General features: G+C 26.5%; 1 protein-coding gene across 2 annotated transcripts in view; it reads left to right on the forward strand.

Moving 5' to 3' along the window:
- Positions 1-25,398, forward strand: part of LOC129980917 (F-box/LRR-repeat protein 20-like) — a 46,841-nt gene that overhangs the window by 10,455 nt on the left and 10,988 nt on the right. For both annotated transcript variants that reach the window (XM_056091403.1, XM_056091404.1), the window contains 9 exons: positions 7,504-7,571; positions 8,022-8,076; positions 9,332-9,406; positions 11,198-11,292; positions 15,013-15,081; positions 17,693-17,788; positions 21,507-21,633; positions 22,308-22,382; positions 23,773-23,903. In XM_056091403.1, coding sequence (XP_055947378.1) covers positions 7,504-7,571; positions 8,022-8,076; positions 9,332-9,406; positions 11,198-11,292; positions 15,013-15,081; positions 17,693-17,788; positions 21,507-21,633; positions 22,308-22,382; positions 23,773-23,903 — 791 coding nt within the window. The remainder of the gene's footprint in view (positions 1-7,503; positions 7,572-8,021; positions 8,077-9,331; positions 9,407-11,197; positions 11,293-15,012; positions 15,082-17,692; positions 17,789-21,506; positions 21,634-22,307; positions 22,383-23,772; positions 23,904-25,398) is intronic.

The following is a 25,398-nucleotide window of genomic DNA, read 5'->3' on the forward strand; positions in this document are numbered from 1 at the left end:
CAAAATCTAAATTGACACCTCTTAGAAGGCTTTAGCAATGAATAAAAGAGTACTAAATAATATTCTTAGTATAAAATATAAGAAAATGTGGTTAGTGTCAATTAAATTTTGTAAAATTATTTTAATCTAAATGTAGTTATTTCTACTTTGAATCAACTTCTTTATCTTAATTTTTTTTTTATTTTTTTTAAATTTTGATGACATACATTAATATGGATTGAAAATTTTGCTTACATTATTAGAAATATTTAATTGTGAAATTTTCATCCATCCAACGCAAAGGAACAATAGAAATGTTTTTTTTTTTTAATGAAATTTTCTAAATCTTTTTATTGTTCAGTTAGTGCTGGGTAACAATCTATAGACCGATTTTGAAAAAATTTGTTTTATTTGATTTTAGCCTAATTCAATGCATAGCATTGTGATTACAAATTTATATGCTACTTTCAAAAGTTACAGTTACAAAAGAAAAAAAGTTATAATTTTGGTTTTCTAAGCATTAAAAAATTAACACTGTGAAGCTAGATGTATCAAATATTCTTAACCTGCTAAATGTGACCCTTACAGGAAAACGTAAGCCATATAAATATTCAATATCCAAACTTATACTTTTTTTGTAATATATCTGTATATAATGATATGATACGAAGCATTTATGAATAATGACCTGTATGATTTAAAGCACAGTTTTCTTTAAACTTCTCATTTCATCTGCTGAGTAAATTGCAGCTGGCATCTGGTCTATTGAGTTGATTTATATGGACAGCAGAATTTTAAATTCATTGTATATTTTCTTCAGACATAGTTGATCAGAACTTCTATCTTTGAAAACACAACTGAAAAAAAAAAATGTAACACTCCATATTGAGAGTAAATATTACATGTGAAAAAACTTCATTTTTTAGCAAATTCAGCAAACATGGAATATTTTTTATTGTGTAGCTACTTGTAATTTGCCTACTTGCACTTACAGTTTCAACCAGCAGTTAGTCAAAGCACATTCTTAGTTGAATATATTGCCAGTGAAATGAAATTCATGAGCATCTCCCTAACAATAGTAATAGATTGAAGCTCCAAGTTTGGTTGCAGTTCAAATATACAGTTAGGTTCGACTCGGATACTACACTAATTACCTTATTAACCTGCCAGTGAACCAGGGATATTGGTTGTGATTATTTTAATTAAATCTCTTGCTTATAACTTGATATTCATGATTCCATCAATTTCTTATTTAAAAAACATGATTTTCTCGTAAATATACGGTTTTTTTCAGAATATCCAATTTGTTGCCTTTATGGCGATGCATTGAGTATCTAACCAATTTTAATTAGTTGTGTAACTTTCAAAAGACACCAGTTTAATTACTTCATCTCAGAATTTTAATTTGTCATTTTTGTTTGGAGACTTCTTGGAAGTTTTAACTTCTTCATCTGCTTGAAGGACTTTGGTGTTTGTCATTACATTTTCTTAATGCTTACACTGAGTTATAATTATTAATATATTCAGGTATGTACTTCTAATACTCATTCTTAATTTTCAGTGCAGCTTATCATATTCATGAACCTTGCATTAAAATACTCAAAACAAAATGCGATTCCCTCAAGGAAGTATCAGATTGTGATAGTCATTAAAGCTGTGACATTATAATAATTTTATGAGCGTATTGTTCATTGTGTGTGAAGTTCCCTAATGAAATTGAAAGTTTTCATGATATCATGATGTCTTTAAAAATGTAATTTTTTTGGTAATCTTTCCTCAATGTTAACAGGCCTGGCATTAAACAGAATCTTTTTATTCCCCATTCAATAATGGTCGAAAATAATAGATTAAATATTTAGTGAAAAATTGAGTATGGTTTAAATTTTATTATAAAATATCGGAAAGTATTGCAAAAAATTATGCACAAGAATTTTTAAAAAGGTTGCAAAATCTAGAGAAAAAGTTCTTGACTATTAAATTGATATAATTAAGATGACATCTTTAAAATGAGGTAGAAAGCAGTGTTGTGCAATTATATTTTTGGAATTTATTATGGGAAAAATACCAAAACTCCTCTTTACTTTTTGTTGATGAAATTTTTTTAAAAAGTGCCCTGAAATACATGTAATTTCTCTCCAAAATTATTTGTGCCAAATTTGGTAATTCAGTGTTTGATCGTCTGTGCTGTAGAATATCAACATACTCACTAACTTACGTACACATTCTCCTTTATAATTTCTATAGATAAAAGGAAAATCTGTATTGTGAGATTTCTCAAAGATAAGTGAAAAAATTTTTTTTAAATCTCAAAATGTAAAATTTATTAGAATTACCCATAAATTAACATTCCAAGCAACATACCATATAGTTTTTCTTCAATCAGTGGGTGATTAAATTTGTTTTATGTGATGGCAGAATGTTTGCCTTTTTGGACATGAGACAGTGCACATTATGAGCCCTCTCTTAAATTTCTTATTAATCTTGGTTTCATATTTCAATATATTTTAAATCTTATCAACAAGCTAAAAAATTATTTAAAATTATTTTTATTTTAGGAATTATATAAAGATAGATGTTATAAAATTTGTTTCATTGATTCATGACTATGCTGTATCCAAATGTTATGTAATTATATTTACGCAGTGAATTTGTGTTTACAAATTAATAAGTAAATTAATGTAATGAAACAAATAGGAATTTGATCAGTTATGCACATCGAAGTGTTAATATTTTATTACTCAATGAATTTAGAATTTTAACTAATTTATTTGGCAACAAAGGTAAAGCATCTTTTAATAAATCTGTATGCAACCCCTTTTCCCCTTTGAGCGGAATGGCAGTAATTGGAAATCCACATCTGGTTTTATAATATATATTCGATTTGAAAAAATGCTTTATTTTTCTATAATTTGTAAATATTTGAAATTGTTCAGTTTTGTTTGCTTGGGGAAAGAAAGAAAAAAATTATTCAAATTAGCCAAATTGCTGTTTATATATAAAAAAAAGACAAAATAATTTAATAAGTGTTTGCATCGACAAGAAAATTGATTCTGATGTACTTATTGGGAGAGGTAATATCTCATATCTTTGATACTCTGTTTTTTAAATATATATATATATACATTTTACCACAATGTACAAATTGTATGCCAATATCTGTATAGAATTTAATTTTAATGATCATAAATCTGGGGAATTGGATTTTAAATTGGTATGCTTAAAATGTAAGTTGTTAGACGATTGACAATTTATCGGTAGATAATAATAAAAAAAAAATTGCTTTGACCTTATGAATTTGTTTGGTTATGGAGTGTTTGTTTTGAGATTTATGCTTGCTGTTAGACCACTTACACCTTTTAACTGTATTAGATGTGTATAATAATGAGTGAAAATGTAATGTGACTTGCACATTAGTATGAATGATTGTTTGGGAGACGGAATGACAAGGTTCAGAAATATTTACAACAGAAAACCAAAATTCTTTAAAAGAATGGAGACATTATTTAGCAATTTGTAGCCTTTTAGCGGATAAATTATCTAAAATTATAAAATCATATATCCTCTAGTTCTTAGCTAAAGGTGATTTTTTTTTCAGAAGTTGTGCGTAATGTTTTGGAAATTAATCACTGGTCTGCAATCAAATTATTTCCTTTATTTTTATTGGAAAGAGAGAGAGAGAAGCATTTTGGCACTTATCTCTTAATATTACAGTTTTTTCAAAAAATATTTGATTAGTCCTATGGATGCTGCATATGTAGTAATTTTCTCTTGGTTCCAGATTTTTTTATCAGTTAATTAGACTTTTAAAAAAATGTTTTCTTTTTTGACAACAAAATTGACAAATTTTTACTTTCTTTCATACATTGTATAGAGAAAATATAGTAATCATTGAAAAATTTAACTCAAGATTTTGACAAATCTCCACGTTTTAGACCTCCCTGAATTTGGAAAATGCCTGTGTGTCTATCTGTGACAAAGATAATTCAAAAACATTTCGAGAGGGATATTGAAATTTGGTACACAATCTTAATACCAAATTTGTAGATTTCTATCAGATTTTGAATAAAATTTGTTCAGAGGAAATCTATATATACAGCTGCTCAAATATAAGTTAACATATTTAGAAAACGAGGAGAGCTAGATAGATTAAATTCGGTTCACAGATTTAACATTTATAATGCAGACACTTGTCAAATTTTGAGCCAAATCCATATTCAGGTTGACTGTCTGTTGTTTGCGATAATTCAGAAATGCAATGACATATGTATCTAATTTGGTATGGATTTTGTGGCTTCAAGTGCAGTTTTATGTTAAATTTTTGTTTCAGTTGGATAAAAAAAAACATGTCTAAAGCACAAATTTGATTTTTGGATAATATCAATTACAAGCCAAGGATTAATCTCAAAATAATTCGCCAAGATGATATATTTAATAAAAGTGCTGAATTTGTGTTAAAAGTTAATATTTTATAACTTTTGTATGCTAATGGCATGCAAGGCGTTCTCTAGCATGACAAGTTTATTAAAGATTATGCGAGAAAGTTTTGAAAAATCCCACTCCCAGTGTTTTTTAATCCAGTACTAAAATTTCTTTTATGCATCTACTTTTAATTACCAGAATTTTGTTCTGGTTGTGAGCAAAATTGGTTGAAAGGGTTGTTTAGAAACTATCCTTGTACTATTTCAAAAGATGAAATTTATGTAACTAAACATATAGTTCTTTTTATATATTTGAATGTAGATAAATTATTTTTTATTGATGACTATTTATATCTGTAAATCATACAGCATCCAATGTCAGTTTTACAGCTTGTAAAAACAATAAACAAACATCACTTTTTTTCCCCTTTCTTATATGTAAAATACACCAAAAGACAGTAAGCAATGTTATCATAAAAAAAAATTTCATCTTATAGTATGCTTGGTTACATATTTTGGATTAGTTTCTGACTTGAAAGAAGCTTTATTTCTGATGCAGTTGAATGAATATATTTCCATCATAGCAGAAACATCATGCAAGATTTAAAAAACAAATGACGCAGCCAATTAAAAATAAAAGTTCTGTATTTATATAAAGAATTTCGTTACATTTTGTGTAGTTGAAAATTGGCATTAATAAGCAGTATTAAAAAACTTCCCAATTTAGGATTTCAAAAAGAAGAAAAAAAATCCTTATCTGCTTCATATTTAGTATATTATTATGGACAGATACGTCCATATTATTTATAGTTGATTATGAAATAAATGAAAAATTCTCATAATTTAAACTTTTAATTAAATTTATTCATGAATTTTTGTAGAAATAATTATGTATAGGCTTTTATTGATAGTTTTTAATGCATAAGATGCATTTCTCATATGACTATAAAATAATGCTTATAGAAAAAAAATTTGAGGGAAGAAACTAAATATTATAGGAAGATTCAGTCTAACCATAGTCATCAGGAAAAGAAAAAGAAAAGAAAATAATTCAAATTTGATTATATAGATTTTAAGTTCCATTTTGATCTAGTGCAATGACATCTAAAATTTATTCTTGATCATACTAAATACTTCTCAACTTAATTTTCATTTAAGATTCATAATATCTAAAAATCAAACATTGTTCCTCTGCCTCTTTAAAATTTGCTGCTATTTTCTGCATTTTAACAGTGGTAAAAACATGTATACTATTAAGCACAAAAATTTATTATTTTATAATTAAAGTATTCAAAATTATCTTCCAATTTTCATGAATGATTGAAAGCCAAAGTAACTTTGAAATTGCAGAGTTCAAGTTATCAGAAAATTATAGACTAACTAAAAATTTATATAAGAGAGAGAGAGAATCTAGAAATGAATCAAAGAGAAAAGAAAATGTTATCAAACCTTTCTGTTGTAATTTTGTATCTGGTAGATTGTTGATTATTTTTTTAAAGAATTATAAATAGTATATAATATTGTATAAACATAAAATTGAACAAAAAATTTTAATTATTTTTTCTTTCTCCACAATTGGTTTCAAATGAAGTTGTCAATATACCTAATTTTATTGTCATGATGAAGTTGTTTTTCCATCTTGGTTTGAAATTTTATCAGCATACTAGGGAATACAACTCCTTTTTAAACAGTAAGAACTTAATGGTTTGAACCAGAGCTGTAGGTACTGTTAGAGGAGTCTATCGAAACGCTTAATGATATATATATCAACATTGAAGACTTTATGGTTAAAAAAATAAATAGAGAACTTAACTATGAAGGAAATATATATATATATATATATATATATATATATATATATAAATGAAAAACAATATTTATGTTTTTACTTTTTAAGCTGAGAAATTTCATTATATTCTTCAAAAGAATATTATTCTACATAATATTCTTTTGAAGAATATTCTCTTTATGAAGAAAGAGCAATCATGTTTTTAATTATTTTTTTCCCAGTAACTTTTGTATGTTTATCAAAAAATTTCCAGTTGGTCAAAATATGTAAAGCTACTTTTATTAATAAGAAAATAATCAACTATGAATAGAAGAAGGGGGTGAGGGAGATGGCTAATATTGGGAGCAACAAGAGCAGTGCAGGATGATTTTAACATCTGTTGGTCGTCAAGTCTGTAATGGCACTGGTTTTATTGCCTTATCAGCCATCTTTTAACTTATAAAATTTATATAATTCAGAGAAAAAAATCAATGTATATAACTTCAGTATTATCTTTAACTTATAATTTTAAAATTTTCTAAAATTTTGAAGTTTTAATATTATTTCATTATAATTTGATACATTGGGAAAAATGAGATACTAAACACATATATGAAATATAAAATAAGTCTTGTATGATTGATACATAACATAAAAACATGACAGATTTTAATTTATTCTGTTAATAAGTAAAAGATTTTACACAGGACTTTCATGATTTTGTATGTAAAACCTTTTAATGTATAATAACAAGTAATTTAGTTGCATCAAATATATGGATTTTTTATAGGAAATGTCAGTATTGTTTATTTGGATATTGGGGATCTGCAAGCAATGAATAACTTGCAATTCTTTATATATAAGGGCTTCTATATTTCTTAAATATGCTTATAATTAATCAAGAATTGCTTTATGTTGTGATCAAGAGAAATCAGCCAAAATTTCTGACTTGGGAGTTAAGACTTTATTGCTTCAGCAATTTATTTTTTTATGGAAAATTGATTTCATAAGTTTCATTCTTCTTCCCTCCCTTCCCTTCTTCAATGATTGCTTGAGGGATTTTGTAATATTTTTTGAGAAACATTTTGCATCTACTCTGTTCTTTTTTCTGATCCTTGCACTTAATTCAATTCTTTACTATTACCTTCTTTACTTAAACATTTTATAATGAACATGATCACTTTTGAGACTGCTTAACTTTTCTAAATGTTCAGCTTTTTAAATCTTCATAGCTTATAAAACTTTTTCTTCTTTATAAGTTATAGTATATTCTGCAATAATTGTAATGTCTGTGTGTTTTGAATGAGTGATATATTTATTGCATGTTTTTCATTTTAGATCTGTAAAGTTCTCGCCGAAGAGGAGGCGCTGATAAATAAGAAGCTACCAAAAGAACTTCTGTTAAGGTACCAAGTTATTTAAAAAACAATTTGAAATTTCATATGACTGCCAACTTTCTTGTTACCATGTTTCCCTTCATCATTATTAGCTTTGCTCTTTCATTTATGTTATTTAATGCAATTTAAGTTAGACACTCTTAAATACTTTTTATTACTTGCAAGATTCATTTGATCAAATAAATTTAGTGGAATTTTTCTATTTTTTCCATATTAATAAATTTATTCTATGATTAATAATTTTGAAAGAAACTGAACTAATAATAAATCTTTTATATAGCATATATTTATTTGCAGTTTCTGCTTTGGAACAAGTTATCTTAAGATAATTGTTCATCTGATATCATTTGATGAAGAAGCATTTTTAAATTTATTTATAAAAGCCATATGCAGTTGCCTCAGATTGCTTTTTTAAATGGATTTCTGATGATTTTTTTAGTGTGTGTTTTTATTTTTCAGAATATTTTCTTATCTTGATGTTGTATCATTATGCCGTTGTGCTCAAGTTTCGAAGGTAATCAGTTGATATGTATGGTTTAATTTTTTTCTCAGCTTTTAATTTTTTTATAAAAATTATTTATTACATTAAAAGGTCTGTAATTAAAATGAAATGAAATTTATCGATTTAGAATAACTATTTAGTTTATTATTAGAATGGATATCTTATGAAATCATCTGAATTTCCTTATCAGCGAAATATGGTGTAGAGTATGTTACTTAGTATCATAAATAAAATTGCATTTTAAAATTGTGATTGTATTATGTTTTGTCTTTTGTGTTATCTGGTAGCTATGAAAATGTTAATATATAGTGATATTATTAATTACAATTCAGAAGTAATTTCCAAAAAATTTAGTAACATTTCAGAAGTAATTTCCAAAGCAAAATTTCATTTTGTTCTAGATAGGAAATATTAAAGACAATAATAATTAATTTATAATGAAGTGATGAAAAGAATACTTATAAGAAGTAAATATAAAAATCAACATTCTTCCTTTTTTTTTTTTTTTTGGCTTTTTAAATTGAAATATTTGTTTAAATGATATAATACTAAGTACTTGACTGTTCCTTTTGAGCAGTACATTTTTAAATAAGTTATTTAATGAATGTGTATTTAAAATGTATTTTACAAATTTAATTTTTGAATTTATGTATGTTTTAATGTCTTTTTAACATACCATGTTTATTATTGCAGTAATCTTTTGTTTTAATAGCTGCTTTAATATCTTTGTAAAACAACTGATTATAAAAGAAAAAAAGGAAAAAAAAAAAAAAATTTAATGATATTTTTCATCGAATCAGATAGTCGATTTATTAATATCATTTAAATTCTCTGGACCATAAAATGCCCTTGAGCTCTTCCCTCCATTGTTCTGAAATCTGAGGATAATTATTTTGGTGCAAAAGTGTATCATAATATGAGACTCAAAGTATAATAAATAAACTTCATAATACCTTTGATTATTGTTTATCTTGGTTTTTTTTTTTTATTTTTTACAATGTATTAACTCCTGCTAAGTGTATAAATTTGTTGTCTCTAATCTTTCTCTCTCTCTTTTTTACATAATAAATCTTGAAATAATACATGTTAATAAAAAATATGTTAAAGTTTTAATAAAGGCAAAATATAGTATCTTTTTGTGTTTGTTTATATATATACTATATATATTATGGTTAACATTTTATTTTTGAATATAATTTCTCATAATGCTATGTATTTCAGTATTTTATATTTGTTTAGAATCTTTTCCTTTCTCTCTTTCTTTTAGCAATGGAATATACTTGCTTTGGATGGAAGCAATTGGCAGAGAATTGACTTATTTAATTTCCAAACTGATATTGAGGTAATATTCTAGAGTAATTCCTTCACTTTTTTTAAAATCCTTTTTGTTTAAGATTGAAATAAATAAGCAGCTAGTAGCATTGAGTAGGAAGGGGGGGGGGGAATTGAAAGAAGGAGGTGTGAACTTTATTTCTTGTTTAGAATTGTCTTCATGAAAAGATGAATATTTAGTGACTCTCTTAATATGTATGTAAAAGATTCAAATTTAAAAGACTTTTAAAAAATAGTAACTTTTTTACTAATGTATTTTCTTGCATTTAAATGACATTTTAGTTAGTTATTATGTGACTATTTTTGAAACATTTTAGCAATATTTTTTGTTCAGGCTTTAATTTCTGTAACTTTTAATGAACTGGAAGAGTTGGAAGGTGGTCAATACTCTTTTTTTTAATTTTCCAGTTGCTAGAAATCCACTATATTTTTTAGAGGGAAATTTATAGTTTAGGCAGATATTTTTCTTTCTGTTTTATGTAAAATAAGGGACATGTAAGATTTAAATATTAAAGAGAGCAGGAATAAATTTAAAGCAAATATCAATAAGTAAAAGTAAACATTCAGAAATATCAGAATTTTTTAAAACTACATTGATTAAAATATTTTATCAAAATGAAACATTTGAAATTAGAATTTATTGTGAAATTTTAATTATATTATTTCAAAATGTATTCTAAAAATACCTTTAGATATGTGTCATTTAATATTAGTTCATTTTTGATTATCAATGCAAATTATTGTATAAATATATATTGTTGCAGTTTTTTAATGTATTTTATATTTTTATTTTTAAAAAAAAAGTTGTGTTTACACGATGAATTACCATTAAGTCTGTGACTTTATAATAATGGTTTTAAAATAATTTCTTATTATTAAAGATTCTTGCTATTGACATTGTATAGGGAATCAAAACAAGATCAAGATTGATAAGTAAAAACTATTTTAATCTATGTAACATGCTTTATAAAAATGTTTTTATTTTTTGTCAATGTATTTTCTAAATAATTAATTTTCAAAACTGTTTGATAATATTGTATTTTCAAAGATTCAACTTTTAAAACAATTATAGAAAATGTTTCTCAAAAGTTAAAATTTAATTGGTTTGATAGCTCTGTATATTTTTATTTTTACTTTTATGCAATGAATTATTTTTAATTGCATCAAACAGTTTTCAGAGAAAACATTTACATTTCTAATTAGTTGAAAACTGGATTTTTTAGGGGTTTGTTCAAATATTCTTTTATAAAAGAAAGTGATAGATCCCTTTAAACTTTATAAAGATTCAAAAATTAAATACTGTAAGAGTATATAAAATTGAATTGTTTTAATAGGAAAATCTGTGGAGTTTGTATGGTTAACAAAATACATTTTAAAAACTATTCTCTGTATCTGCATATTAAGATTTTATTAGAAATTGTGCATAATTGGATGGATATCTATGAAATTTTCTATAATTTATGGAAAGCTTTTTCTTCTCCCTTTATTCCTAATGCAACCGCTTGAAGAAGTTTCATCAAAAGTTTTCAAGATCAAATTCATTTCATTTTCTTATGCTACCTGTATTACTGAATTTACTCAAAATGTTCTTGCATATTACTGTTAAATGCATATCTATGAAAGAATTATCATCCCCAATATTGCTTTTATTATTCAGAGCATTTTTTGTATTTAATTTCTTTATTCTGAAATGACTTTTTTTATCTATATTATTTTATTTTGAATTTTTTTGTTTTAATAATTGTTAACTGTAATATATATTCTTTTTAAATTTGAATATTAAACCTATAATTTATTCTAGGGTGATGTGGTTGAAAATATTTCCAAAAGATGTGGTGGTTTTTTGAAAAAACTAAGTTTACGTGGATGTCAGAGTGTTGAAGATGCAGCTCTCAAGTAAGTTAGAGATTCTATACAATTCATTCTGCTACATTTTTTTTTAATTAAATTTCACTTATTTTGCTATATAATTTTATAATATATATTACTATTAAAAATCATTTTATAATTTTGATCCTATATTTAAAAAAAAAATCTATAAGCATGACTTTAAAGAATATATTGCATAGCATTCATAATTTTTTTATCAAAAGATTTTATTATATCTCATTATTTGCATATGACTTTTGTCAATTTCATTAATTATAAAGAAGGTATTCATGTACTAGACCTAATTTTTGTCCAATTTTAATTTTTTTTTTTTTTGCCTAAGTTTACAATTTTTAATGGTTTTCATTTTTTAACATTGATACTACATATGTAATTTATTATAAAACTAATTCATTGAGATAAAATGTATGCCTGATTTTTCTCCTTTCCTTTGCTACATGTATTCTCTTTTTCTTTTCTCCTTTTAATCTTTTCATTGATATCTTTTGAAAAATAATTCATCAATCTGTGACATCTCTATGAGTTAGTTGTGTAAGGAGGAAAGAGTTATTAAAGGATAGGTACAAGGAGTTAACCATGGATGTATTGTCCATAGGACCTTTCATTGAGCATATTGACACAAAATATTTATAGTTTTTTTAGTAATAAATTTCACTTAGGATGCAATGAGATAGTAAGCAATTTTTCTATGGCTAATTGATATAGTTGAGAATATGCCCTATTGTAATATGATTTCATCAACCTCAGAAATATTTTTTCCATTTTACATGAAGCATATTAACCATCACTGAAGGTGATTATTTTTTTTAAATATTAAAATGGCACTAAGAATTGAAAAAAAAATACAATAAAGAAAAAAAAAATTTAAAAATTCAATGCCAAAAAAAAAAAAAAATGTTTTTTATGGAGTTAGAATTTTTATTTATTTTCATGAATATTTCAGAACTATTTATTGTAGTTGTTAAAATTTTTATTTTGTGTATGATTAATAAATTTCTTAATGATCTGCAAGCCAAAGTTACAATATTATTACTTTCTGCTTGTCTGATGTGCAGTAAACATTTTTTTTATTTGCAATAAACAAACAAGAGTGAGAAGAGTACATCAAAATTTTCTTTTTCAATGGTGTTGCTCTTGTAGGAATCTTTTCCTTCTCTTAAAAAGAAAGGCATTTTTCTAAGTTTACACTTTCATTTAGGAACAGTTGAATCTCCTACAAATTTTAAAATAGCATCAATAATGTGTGCCCATTAAGTAGATATTTCTATCAACATTTTAAAAATTAAAACCAATGATTTATAAAAGTAATCAGCTACTAGAGTAGACTGAGGACAAAAGGTCAATGGTGTGTGGAATGCAAAATGTGTAAGCAAATCCTTTTTATTACCTACAGGTTTTCCATTTCTGTGAATCCTGTTACTCTCTATGTAATTTGGATGATGAGATTGGGAGATTTTCAGTATAACTGCCTTTGAATCTTTAACAAACTTTGAAGAATGATGATAAGGCTTTATACATCATTCATTGTGCCATCAAATTGCTGAACTGAAATGGTTTTTGAAATGTGGAATGTTATTTTTCTTATTCTTTTAAAGAGATTTCTAATTTGTTTGGAAAATGTTACAGGACAGAAAGAGATTGCACAGCATTGCTTCATGCATTAAAGGATTTTTATTTAAATGTCTGACTGATCTTAATGTGTATAATATTTGATGAAGTATCCAACAAATCTTAATCAAAAAATAATTTGATTTACACATTTCATTTTGGAATGGAAAAGCAAAGCAAGGGTATGTGACTTCAATGTTGATGGGCCTTTTCACTGTCAAAGCTATTTTATAAATCTTTTATCATGCTGCAGACAAATTATATATTAGTTCTATCTTAATGGGTGTCCATTGGTAAATAAGATGTTTTTAGATTTTGATTTGCTCAGATAGTACAAATTGTGCTCTACATTATTGTAACAATAGATTTACAAAATAGAATGACATTCAGAATAACAATACAAGTACCCTATCGTGTACTGATAGGATACAGAATGATGAAATACAATAAGAATTTTCAACATTGTTAATAAATGTGTTTAGTTGTATGGTGCGTGTTGCTTAAAATTTTTTAGACATTGCAGAATTATCCCCAGTGAAAAAGGAGAATGTAAATTTTCAACCTGGTATTTAGAGAATGCAATTTCTGCTAATAAATTGTTTTAATGTGGAACAACTTGATGCTTTATTTCAAAAATAATAAAAAAAGTAAGTTTCTAACATCAAAATCTAAACATATACATAAATTTCTTCTATGTTGTATTTGTGGCTGGGATCCATTATCACTTTCCAAACTGTGATTTTTCTTGTCTTTGATTAAAATTACCTAACCACTTTTAAAATTCCTTTGAGAGACTAACCTCTTCTGCCCTTTTTGCACCAGATATGAAAAAGATATTCATTGGTTGTTTCAAAATTTTCAATGTCATGAAAAATATTCTTAAGGCCTTAAAACTGTTAATAGCATTTCTAAATTGATTTTTTTTCAAAGATTTCAGTCAAAAAATTAATACAATATTTTTTGGAAACAGAATGCTAGAAAGGCTTATTACATGGAAAAAAATTGGATAAACAATAAAGCGATTTGAAACATGAATCACAGAACTCTAAATGCTTTCATTCATAAGAGTTGTAGATAAATCTCTTCTCAACTCTGTATTTGCCATTATACATAATTGGGTGCTGAGATTTGAGGAGAATGTATAAACAAGTCCAGTTTTATCCTAATGAAATACAAAAGATTTTTAGAACATGATTAGATTTTAACAGAATTTAACAATGTTTGAAAGATATTGCTTGCAATTCAGTAGTATTTGAGAAATTTTAAATATCCCAAAATCAAATTGATAAGTGTTTACTTAAATATTTAGAAGATCAAACTTATCAGAAATTGTGACAAGTTATTAAAATTCGGATGATATTACAGAGGAAAGTTTCCTTAAATAAAAATGATATTGAAAACATTAAATATAAATTGAAAAAAAAATGCAATAGAATAGAGAATTTTTGACAAACGAACTAGATTATATTAAAAAAAATGCTCATTCTAAAAATATTAAAAACACTAATGAGCAATGATTACAATCTTAAAATTATAAAAGGAATAAGGAAAAGAGATGAACTAAATTACTTAAGATAAAAACACTTTTGAAAGTTTCTGCATTGAATTCAATGAGCAAACTAGCTGAAAAGGAGAGAAAAATAGAGGTTTTCAAAGCATAGCAGAAAAGGGTTTTAGGATCTAAGTGTTTAACATAGGAACTTAAAATATGAGTTTAAAACAATTTAATACCCTGTTCCAGTTCGTTTATTTTAAATGTAAATAAAGCTTTTTTAATTTGCCTCCTGCATTTTGCTCTTTAATCTATAAAACACTGTTCAAAAGTAAGGTCAAGAAGTTATGTGGAATTAACATTTTTTTTAAATAAATTTTGTTTCAACTAAAATATGAATGTTTTTGAAGTAGTAATTTTTTTGAAATTAGCATTTTTTCTTGAAATAAATTTAAAATTCCTTTACATAACAAAATAATGGCCTCTGTAGTTGATATATAAAACCACTTGTTCTATTACATTATCAGTTAGATGTAATTTTACTGAAGTTCTTTTTTGAAATTGATATTGGCAATTTATTTTAAAACTTTGTTCTATTATTTTAATCTTCTTTGAATTTATTTTAGAACCTTCGCCCAGAATTGCAACCATATTGAGGAGCTAAATCTAAATGATTGCAAAAAACTTACAGATATGTAAGTATATTTTTGAAATATGTTTAAGTTTATTAGACTTTTCCTCATATTTATTGTTTCATGAATCTATTGTATGTTATTTATTTATTGGAGAAATTTTCATTTAAACATAACAAATAATCTCATACGATATGTAACTGTTTAAGCATAGCTTAACAAATAATACGTTATTTTTACTCTTGATTAATATTTTCTTCATTTTGTGAATGCAGATGAATGAAAAACATAATTTTAATTAAAAAGAAATATATATATATATAATATACAGTGGTGGCCAAAAGTGTGGACATTTTTTGAAAGTTTCATGTTTTTCAACTTTGCGTGCTTGTATGTTAATTTTCATTTAAATACAAATGTCTATATATCAAATTGAAGGTAATTTAATGTAGAATTTAATAACAAAAACAGTATTACAATATCTGTATTTTAAAAAAAAGTTATGCTCATTTTAGTAAGATCTGTCTTAGATTTGCATTTTTTAAAGTGATACTTACACAATCAATACTTTGTAGGATAACCCTTATTTTTTAAGACAGCTTCACAGTGTCTTTTCATTGAGTGAACGAGTGTTTGGAGTTCATCTTTCGTAATCACATGGTGCCCAGAATCAATTATAGATTCAATAAGTTGTCTTTAATTGGATGGACGTTTTTTTCATACAAGAATTTTCAAACGTCGCCACAAATTTTCAATTGGATTGAGATCAGGGATGTTTCCTGGCCATGGTAATACATCTATGCCTTTATTTTGAAACCATGCTTTGCATACTTTTGCTGTGTGGCATGGAGCTGAATCCTGCTGAAAAATAAATGGTGCTTTGTTGGGGAAGAAATTCCTGATGGAAGGTATCAGTTTTGGTTCCAGGACAGTTTCGATTTATTTTTTGGCATTCAGGATGCCATCAATCTCTTGAATTTGGCCCACACCATCTGCAGACATACATGCTCAAATCATGGCATTTGTTGTTGTTTTTATAGTTGCTTCAATGCAATTAGTATGAAGCGCTTCACCTACTCTACGTCTCGCGTATTTTCTACCATCACTACCAAAGAGTGATATTTTAGTCTCATCGCTCCAGATTACTTACTTCCATTGATTTTCTGACCATTTAATGTGTTCTTTTGCCCACTTAACACGTTTTTCGCGTTGCTTTTGATTTAAATATGGTTTTTCTCTTGGAATTCTAGCTTGCAATCCAAATCCTGATAACCTTCTTCTTATTGTTCTTGAACTTACTGCAATACCCACTGCATTCATTTAACATCTAATGGCATGTGATGAAATTTTTCTATGTTGAAGGCATAGCTGTTTAATTTTTCTATCGGCAGTAGCACTTGTTCATTTTTTTCGGCCTGATTTGGCCTTATTTTCCATTGATTTCCCTTTTCATAACGTTAACAGAACTTTCGTACACCAGAACAAGTCACTGAACCACCAACTTGTCTTGGAATTTCAGCATAAGAGAGGCCATTTTCTCTCAATATGACAATTCGGCTTCTTTTTGTAGATTTCCAATCAGTTCTTCTTGTTGGTGATATTGTTTAAAATTAGTTTAATTAAAAAAAATATCCAAAAACAGCAATACTCTATTTAATTGTACTAGTATGCATCATTTCGCAAAATATTTCCACAACAATAACTCTTTTACCATCCAAATAACCTAAACTATAGTTACAGATATTTGATGGGTCCCCAGAACAGTGTTTGTGACTGGCTAGTACGCTTTTATTACAAAACACGTCATAATTCAAAACCATTTGTGTTTGTTTCTGCTACTAAAATGAGCGTAACTTTTTTTGTAATACAGATATTGTAATACTGTTTTTGTTATTAAATTTTAAATTAAATTACCTTCAATTTGATATACAAACGCTTGTATTTAAGTGAAAATTAATATATTCTACAATCACGCAAAGTTGAAAAACATGAAACTTTCAAAAAATGTCCACACTTTTGGCCACCACTGTATATATATATATATATATATATATATATATATATATATATATATATATATATATATGATATTTAAAGTACATTAATTATAGAATTAAAATATAAATGACATGAAATTTAATTCAGACTAGAGGAGACAGCTTTGGAATCGAAGAATTTATCTAATTTCTAAGTATATCTTTCTTTACATTATAACCACTTAATTAAGCAGAACACTAAAAAAAAAGCAGTAGCAGAAATATATTGTATGAAATACATTAAAATTGTGTGCATAAAAATATTGTAAGCTAAGACCGTATTGTCCTTTGATAATTTCATTTCTGAAAAAGTTCTAAAATATATAATTTTAGTTTTGAGATCCTTCTGGAAATACTTAAAATTTAACAATAACATGGATCTTTTCAAAAAGTTATTTTGAATTATATTTTTTTTAACTCTCTTGTTTTATATGAAACTGTATAATTTTTAATAGCTATCAAATATAATACATGAATTATAAATAGAAATCTGTGCAAGACAAAAATGTTAATTGTTCTTATTGATGTTAAAACAGTTTTGCAAACATTTTATTCAACATCTTTTATTTATTATTCTAATGTCTAGTTACTATTTAAATTATTGTTGCATTTTTTTTTATTTTTATTTTCTATTACAGAACATGTCAGCATCTTAGCAAATATTGTCCCAAACTTGTTCATTTAGATATCGGCTCATGTTCACAGATCACAGACTTGTCACTGAAAGCAATTGGGTAAATTAATTATCTTTATATTACTCAGTAATGTGAAACAACATATTTAAATATTGTATTTAAAAAATATATATATGGTTCAAAGGGTAATTTTTTGCTTAATCTTTCATATTTATCTGAAATAATTCTTCTTAGACTGTGTTTATTAGAACTATTTTATAAAAAATAAAATAAAATGTTTATTAAATGTAAGTTTATTCACAATTTTAAAATTTTGTATTAGAATTTTTTTTTTTTTCATTTCATGCTAGAAATATAATAAAAACACTCTTCTTTCTGACTTAGCAGTATGTATTTTATACTTATAAAATATGTGCAAAAGAATAAATACACATAACTTTCCATTACAAGAAAATAAGCTGGCAGAGTTACCATATCAAGAAAATAAGTTAAAGGAGAGTGAAAGTTTTAAATATTTTATTCAAAATTAAGTTTCTACTAAAAGTATTGCCTATCTTATTATTGGCTTCTACTGTAGCAATTTACTTCAAAAATGCATACTGCTTCTTTGTGGGCTCATACATATTGACATTGGAATACAACAACTTATTAGCATCATTATTACCAACTTCCAAATCTAAATATGATGCAAGATTGACAACTTTAAATGTCACTTAACAGCTTTCCTGTTTGTTTCTTGACTTGTAATGGATAAATTTCCCCCTTTTTTTTTTCTGTAATTCGCCTGCCCCCTCTAATTTTGCCTGGGTATCTTATTCTAAAATGAGAAATATTCATAATAGAAGGGTATATATATATATATATATACCGTGTTAAGTTAGATCAAACTGCACACCGTGTGCAGTTTGATCTAACTTAAAAGATAGGATAGCACTTTTTTTGAACTTTTAATTAGAATTTTAATAATTAATTAAAAACTAACTTTCCCGCCAAAAAAATCTTTTCCTTTTCCCCACCGCCAAATGAGTACGGCTTCAGTTTTTTTTCCCAACAGTCATGAGGCTAGGGGCTTAAGATTTTTCGGCTGATTATTTGAAACGATCCTATTTATTTTCTTAATGTTTGATGCATTTAAAATTAAACATTGTTAATTAATCGATCCTTCAGATTCATTCTTAAGTACTTTTGAATTAAAATAAAACAGAATAAAGGAAATTAAAAATTTCTAATCTGCATAACATTACCCCAACTGGCGTAGAAAAACTCACGCATTTGCGTTACGTTTTGAATCCGAATGTTCGAATTATTTATGATCCTATCAGAAAACGTTTCTCAGGAATAAGATATCATTTTCCACAATTATTTTTTAATGCATACAATAAATTTGATACGTTGCAACGGATAAAGTACTATGATCTTATGTTTGAATTTTGTATTACTGTGCACGGTGGCAATTCTCAGAAATGAGATATTTTATTTGAAAATGATTAATTGAAAACGTTTTAACGGATCACTGATTAATATAACATACTAAAATTCTGCTTTTTTAATTATAAAGAAGTTCGGAAAAATACTTGGAGGTGCACACGGATAATTATTATTTTTCGTTTTGAATGAATTCCGATTCTTTATCTGACTGTTTACTAAGAAAAATGTTGTACGGCAATAACATTTGTTACCTTCATTGAATTTTCAATTAAATGATTTTATTTCTTTTGTTAAGGATATCATAAAAAAGGTAAGTGAACGAGCCAATAATAAGTTCCTCTAATCGGATAATAAAAAAATATTAACTCATTTGTATGCTAAATGAAATTTAATCTTTTTTTATATAAATTATTGAAGATATGATAATAAATAATGGTTACAATAATCGTTTCAGTTTTTCATTTCTTTACTAATAAACTGCATGTACGTATCAAGTTATGTCAGCTATCATCAACTCAGCTATCATTCACTTCAGCTACAATGCTTATCATTATTTAATAAATGTTTCTGAAACTGATTTCATTTTGTAAATGAATTTTGAATTATTGCAACAGACAAATGTATCAATGACGGAATAAATCTCATGGCAACTTCATGTATGGAATATAGAACTTTTTTTTTTTTTTAAATCTTTCCTTTAAGCTGAGGAAGCCAGAATCTGTATCACTGAAGTTAGAGGATTTATTATACATCATAAAGGGTTTATACTAAGAAGGAAGGTATTAAGAAGGAACAAATTATTTGTTCATTATTTGACAGTCACAATTATCTGTTAGTTCCAAGCGATTCTAACAGATGGCGGTATCTGTTGACTGGATTGAGTTAGTATTTTAACAGATGGTGCTGTGTTAAAAGTACCAACGTTTCACATAAGCAACAATTTAATGGCATAACCACCACGTGCTGCTGAGGTTAAAGTATAAGTTAAATTTATTTCGTAGTAAATGCAATACAATGAAATTCAATTGTTCTTACTTTTTCAATTTTTGGTATTCACATAGCCGGGAACGGTAAAACAGAACTGCAACCAAATACACAATGCATTAAACTGCCAGACAATTTCTGCACTGTTCTTCAGGGAAAAAATGAATTGATTCCGAGTATTTTTCTGGATAAACCCAGAGTAATTACTTGAATCATAACTGGCTTAGTGATCGGGCTATTTTGGCTGCCAAAAATGTTGATGTTGACGAAATCAACTTCCAAATACAACAGTTGTTACCAGGTGATCTGATGTCTTTAAAATCAATCGATACTATTGTTGATGAAAATGATAGTGTAAATTTTCCAATTGAATTTTTAAATTCACTAGATATACCTGGAATGCCACAACATAACCTTCGATTAAAGATTGGTTCACCTATTATTCTCCTGCGTCCACCTCGATTATCCACCTCGATTATGCCACCTCGATTCAATCCACCTCGATTATGCAACGGTACGCGTTTGGTCATCAAAAAGATCACTGGAAATATACTTGAAGCTACAATTTTAACTGGAAAGTTTAAAGGAGAAGTGGTCCTGTTGCCACGTGTTCCGATGATACCATCAGAATCTACGATACCCTTCAAAAGGTTACAGTTCCCAATTCGTTTAGCTTTTGCCATGTCTATAAATAAGTCTCAAGGCCAAACAATGTCCATTTGTGGTTTAGATTTGGAAAATCCATGTTTTTCTCATGGGCAACTATATGTTGCATGTTCATGTGTAGGAAAACCATCAAATCTATTTGTGTTAGCTAAAGACAGGTTAACCAAAAATATTGTGCACCGATTAGTGCTAAATTAAATTAAAATTAAAAGTATTTATAATTCAAAATAATAAACATTATTGTCAAAGATTTAAAACTATCTGCCCTACCTACCTCATTTATAAGTTTAAGTGTTACATGTTTTTTACTAACAACTTTGTCATGTACTCATTTGTTACAAACTTGAATACAAAAAATAAAGAAATTTAAATTTATTTTTTTTTGTATTGATTTTTGCTCAATATCAACGGTAGTAGGAAATCAATCATGGAGGTCCCCATTTTTTTTAACAAATGGCATCTTTGTAAAAAAGCATGGTCGTCCCCATGGCTGGTGTTCTCCTACCGTTTCCCTTGAATAGTTTACTACTATGTAATATAACAAAAACCTTAGCCACAGAAACTCGTGGCCGGGTCTGCTAGTATATATATATATATATATAATATAATATTTGAATTTGTATAAGTTGGTATCATAAATGTTATTGCAAATGCATTACAACATGAGATACTTAAGACTTGGTAAGAAAAAGTATTATAATTAAATTTTATTTCTTTAATATATATTTGCATTTAATAGGGAAGGATGTCCCAATATGGAGCACATCAACATCTCTTGGTGTGAACAGGTATCCATGAGTGGAGTGGAAGCTCTTGCTAAAGGATGCAGAAAGCTTAAAGCGTTCATATGTAAAGGTTGCACTTTAGTAAGTGAAAGTAGTTAATTTAATATTTTTAATAATAATATAATAATTCAAATTGTGAATACTACTGATATATGCTAAGTGAATTACAATGATTAAAAGTCGATGCGTTTTTAATCATCAGTTGTAGGCTTTTGAGAAACTTTGGCGTATAGAGATTTAAAATGTTGCAGTTCTGTTATATTACACTTTAAAGCAATATTGATTTACATAAATGATAAACTGTACTAAAATGCATATATATACTATGGTAATAATGAAAATTATTTGTAGCATATTTTCAGATTATCCCCCAGATAATTCCAAGATATTTCTCTAATCAATTTCAAGGGACTAATTCATGAATTGAAACTGATTTTCTTATATATAATGTTATTTTTAATGTTAATGATTTATAATGTTTTTGGATCATATTTTGAATTTTTATAAATTACAAAAAAACTGTGTTTTAATGAAAATAAAATAATAAATTTTAATAAAAAAATATTTATTATATTGCATTTAGTTAACATTTACTTAACATTTTTTTATTATTAATTTAAGCATTATTAATTTTTATTATTAATTTAAGTATTTAAAACTTCATAACACTGTCCTATTCCCCACTGATTGGATTTATAAATATAACATTGGAATTAGTTTTTGTACATATTCTATCATGTAATAATATTTTTTAGATTGGAGATGAAGCAGTCCATGAGCTAACAAAGTATTGTCCTGATCTAAGAGTTATCAATTTATTAGGTTGTAGTGTGAGTATTTTTGACAATTTTTCCTTTTATATGAATATATGTGATATTAACTTTTATGTTAAAATCAATAATTGAAACATTATTTGGACCAATACATACATATTTGCTCTTGATTATACCCTTCTATGGTGATTTATGATCTTTCTTTTAGAAAAATAATTATTCGGGAATTCTAAATTGGAGTTGTAAATTAAAAGGATTCTCTTGTCATTTGAAAAATTCACAAATCTGCCAATATATTTCTAAGTATATACTGTAATAAATTTTGCTCCTTCATATCTTTTGGGTGTTTAATTTTGGTTAGAGCAGGGTGTCATAATTGCTTATATGATTAAATTTTCATAATACTGGTTAGATTAACAATAAAAATTTGATTTTATTTTCTATAGATTTTTTCTTGTAAAGTTACTACTTCATGAATATGATAGAATGAAATTTGTATAAATTTAACTAAATCATCTGATCATTTAGTAAGCTGAAATTATTATTCATTGTATGGTTGTTTTATTTAAAAATATTTTTTAAGATCTGAAAATCTATTTGTCAAGTAAAAATGGTGATGATTTTGATATTATAGTAATGCCCAGTATTTATGTTCCCATTTTCAATGTTTTATCATTATTTAAAGCACTTTTTATTAGTCTTTTCAGGTTATGTCCAAACGTTAATAAATCTAATTTTCCCGCTATGATTTACTTTGATTCTGCTATTATTTTTCCTTTTTTACATTACTATTCTTATTGTTCCTTGAAGAATATAAAGAAGTGGTAGTCTTTTTGTATAACTAATTGAAGAAGATATATATTTATTAAAGTCCTTACTTGAATCCAAATCCTTACTATTGTTCTTTTTGATAATCGGAGTGACAATACTAAGGAGACTTCTTAAGCAAATTGTTTTCAAATTTTTTCCATTCTTGATCTCTTTCTACGTATAAAAAAGATTTCAGAACCCATTTTCAGTTAGAAAAATTTCCATACAACCATAGAATTAAAAAAAATAAAAAATAAAGAGAATATATAGCAGTCTTACTAAAAAAAGGAAATAAAATTAATTATTTAATATTATTGAATTCTCTTTTGCCAGATTTTATTTTATTTTTTCTCTTTCTGCCATTTTGCTGAAATATGTGAGAATTGGGAATATATGTGATCTCGCATTTTATTTGGTCTTCTTGGATTTTTACTCATAATTTAAAAAGTCCCATTTAAAATAATTCAAGACAAAATAGCCTATTTTAATTACTTTTAATGACGTTAGGTTAAGAAAATAAAAAGCATGATTTCAGAAATGCTGATTTTAAGTTAGAAGTAAAGACTTTCAAATGGAAATAATATTTGTCTGCTTATATTATATTTGACCATTCTGAAATTAAGTTACATTATTTTAGAGTATATCAGATGAAAGTATCCAGTACATCAGCCAACGATGTCCTAAACTGCACTATTTGTGTATTTCCAATTGTAGTCATCTGACAGACCAATCGCTCATTGCTCTTGGACAAGGGTGTCATTATCTAAGGTAAATAATTTTAGTTATGAATTATATTTTTGATTTTACATGAGATTACATTTGCCCAATCTTGAACAATGAAAATTATTATTGTTTGAAATAAAAAAATAGTACTTTTTGACATACAGTGTGTGGCCAATTTATTATGATTACCACCTCAATACAATGTTGGATCAGTTTTTGCCTTTAATACTGTATGGATTCTTGGCATGGACTCCATGAGTTGTAGGTGGTATGAGGAATTTAAGAATTTATCCAATGGACTGTACTTTCCAGTTTAAGATTTTATGGTACTAGATCCAGCTGCCTGTTGCCCCTTTGATCTCGTCCCATAGATTCTCTATTGGATTGAGATCTGGTGATTGTGAGGCCAACTAAACCAAATAAAGCCTCTGTAATACTGTTTGAACCAACTGTGGACAATATCTGTTTTAGGACAAGGAACATTCTCCTCCTGAAGTATCCATCCCCAGTTATACCATTAACAGAACAGAAAAATACTTGCTTTGATTTGATCTTATAACATTTAAATACTTTTGAGCATTCAGATATTGTACCACAGTAATCAAAGAATTCATATAAGGCTAAGAAAACATTCCCCTAATCACAATATTGCTTTCAAAAATTTGAAATGGAGTTGGAGCATTGGTTTCATGCTGTTTTCTCCATATTCTCAACCTGCCATCTGCATAGTGTAATTAAAAACACGATTTATTGGACCATATGTCCTTACTCCTCTACTTTCCAATCTTTGTGCTCCATTGCAAATTGGAGATGTGTGCTCTCATTCAAGGCAGATAGAGGCTTTCAAACAGCTCATTGACCACCATAAAAAATATATTTAAGCCTATCTTATTATTTTATTTAAAAAATGAGCTTTGCTGGTATTTTTGATTAGCTCTTAGTAAAAGCATTTTTTTTTTGTTAGTCTTCAATTTTGCAGCAAGAATACATACATCTATCCTCTCACTTATAATCTTAGTAAGAAAAAAATACCCCCTATCAAATTTGAGAATAATATTATATAATGATGCCTATTATTGAGTTGTAAAAAATCAGATGAATGTATATTATCATGAGGCATGAATGACTTGTCTCATTATTAAAGTTGTTCGTGTTATAGCAAATACTCCGTTACATGGTTGTTAGAGGTTTATATACAAATTTATAAATGTAAATATAAACCTCTTAACTATTGTTGATCTGCTAGGTATGAGTTTATTAAAGAATATTTTGTAGTTAAAAATGAAAAATCATTATAGTTCCTTAAACCTTCTTGGTAAGTAATTATAATTTGCGTTTTAATCAGCATTCTGGCCAGATAGATCTTTAGTTTATTAAGGTTTCCAATTTATTAAAAAGTTTTTCAATAACTTAGGATTTCTGACTTTTAATTAGGAGAAATCCATAAAAAATCGGAAAAAAAAAGGAAAGAAAAAAAAATGTTTAAGTTTAAAGATGGATTAGTTTTCATTTAAACAAGATTTTTATGTTTGATAATGTT

This window comes from Argiope bruennichi, chromosome 8 (assembly GCF_947563725.1).
Source record: "Argiope bruennichi chromosome 8, qqArgBrue1.1, whole genome shotgun sequence".
Lineage (NCBI taxonomy): Eukaryota > Metazoa > Arthropoda > Arachnida > Araneae > Araneidae > Argiope > Argiope bruennichi.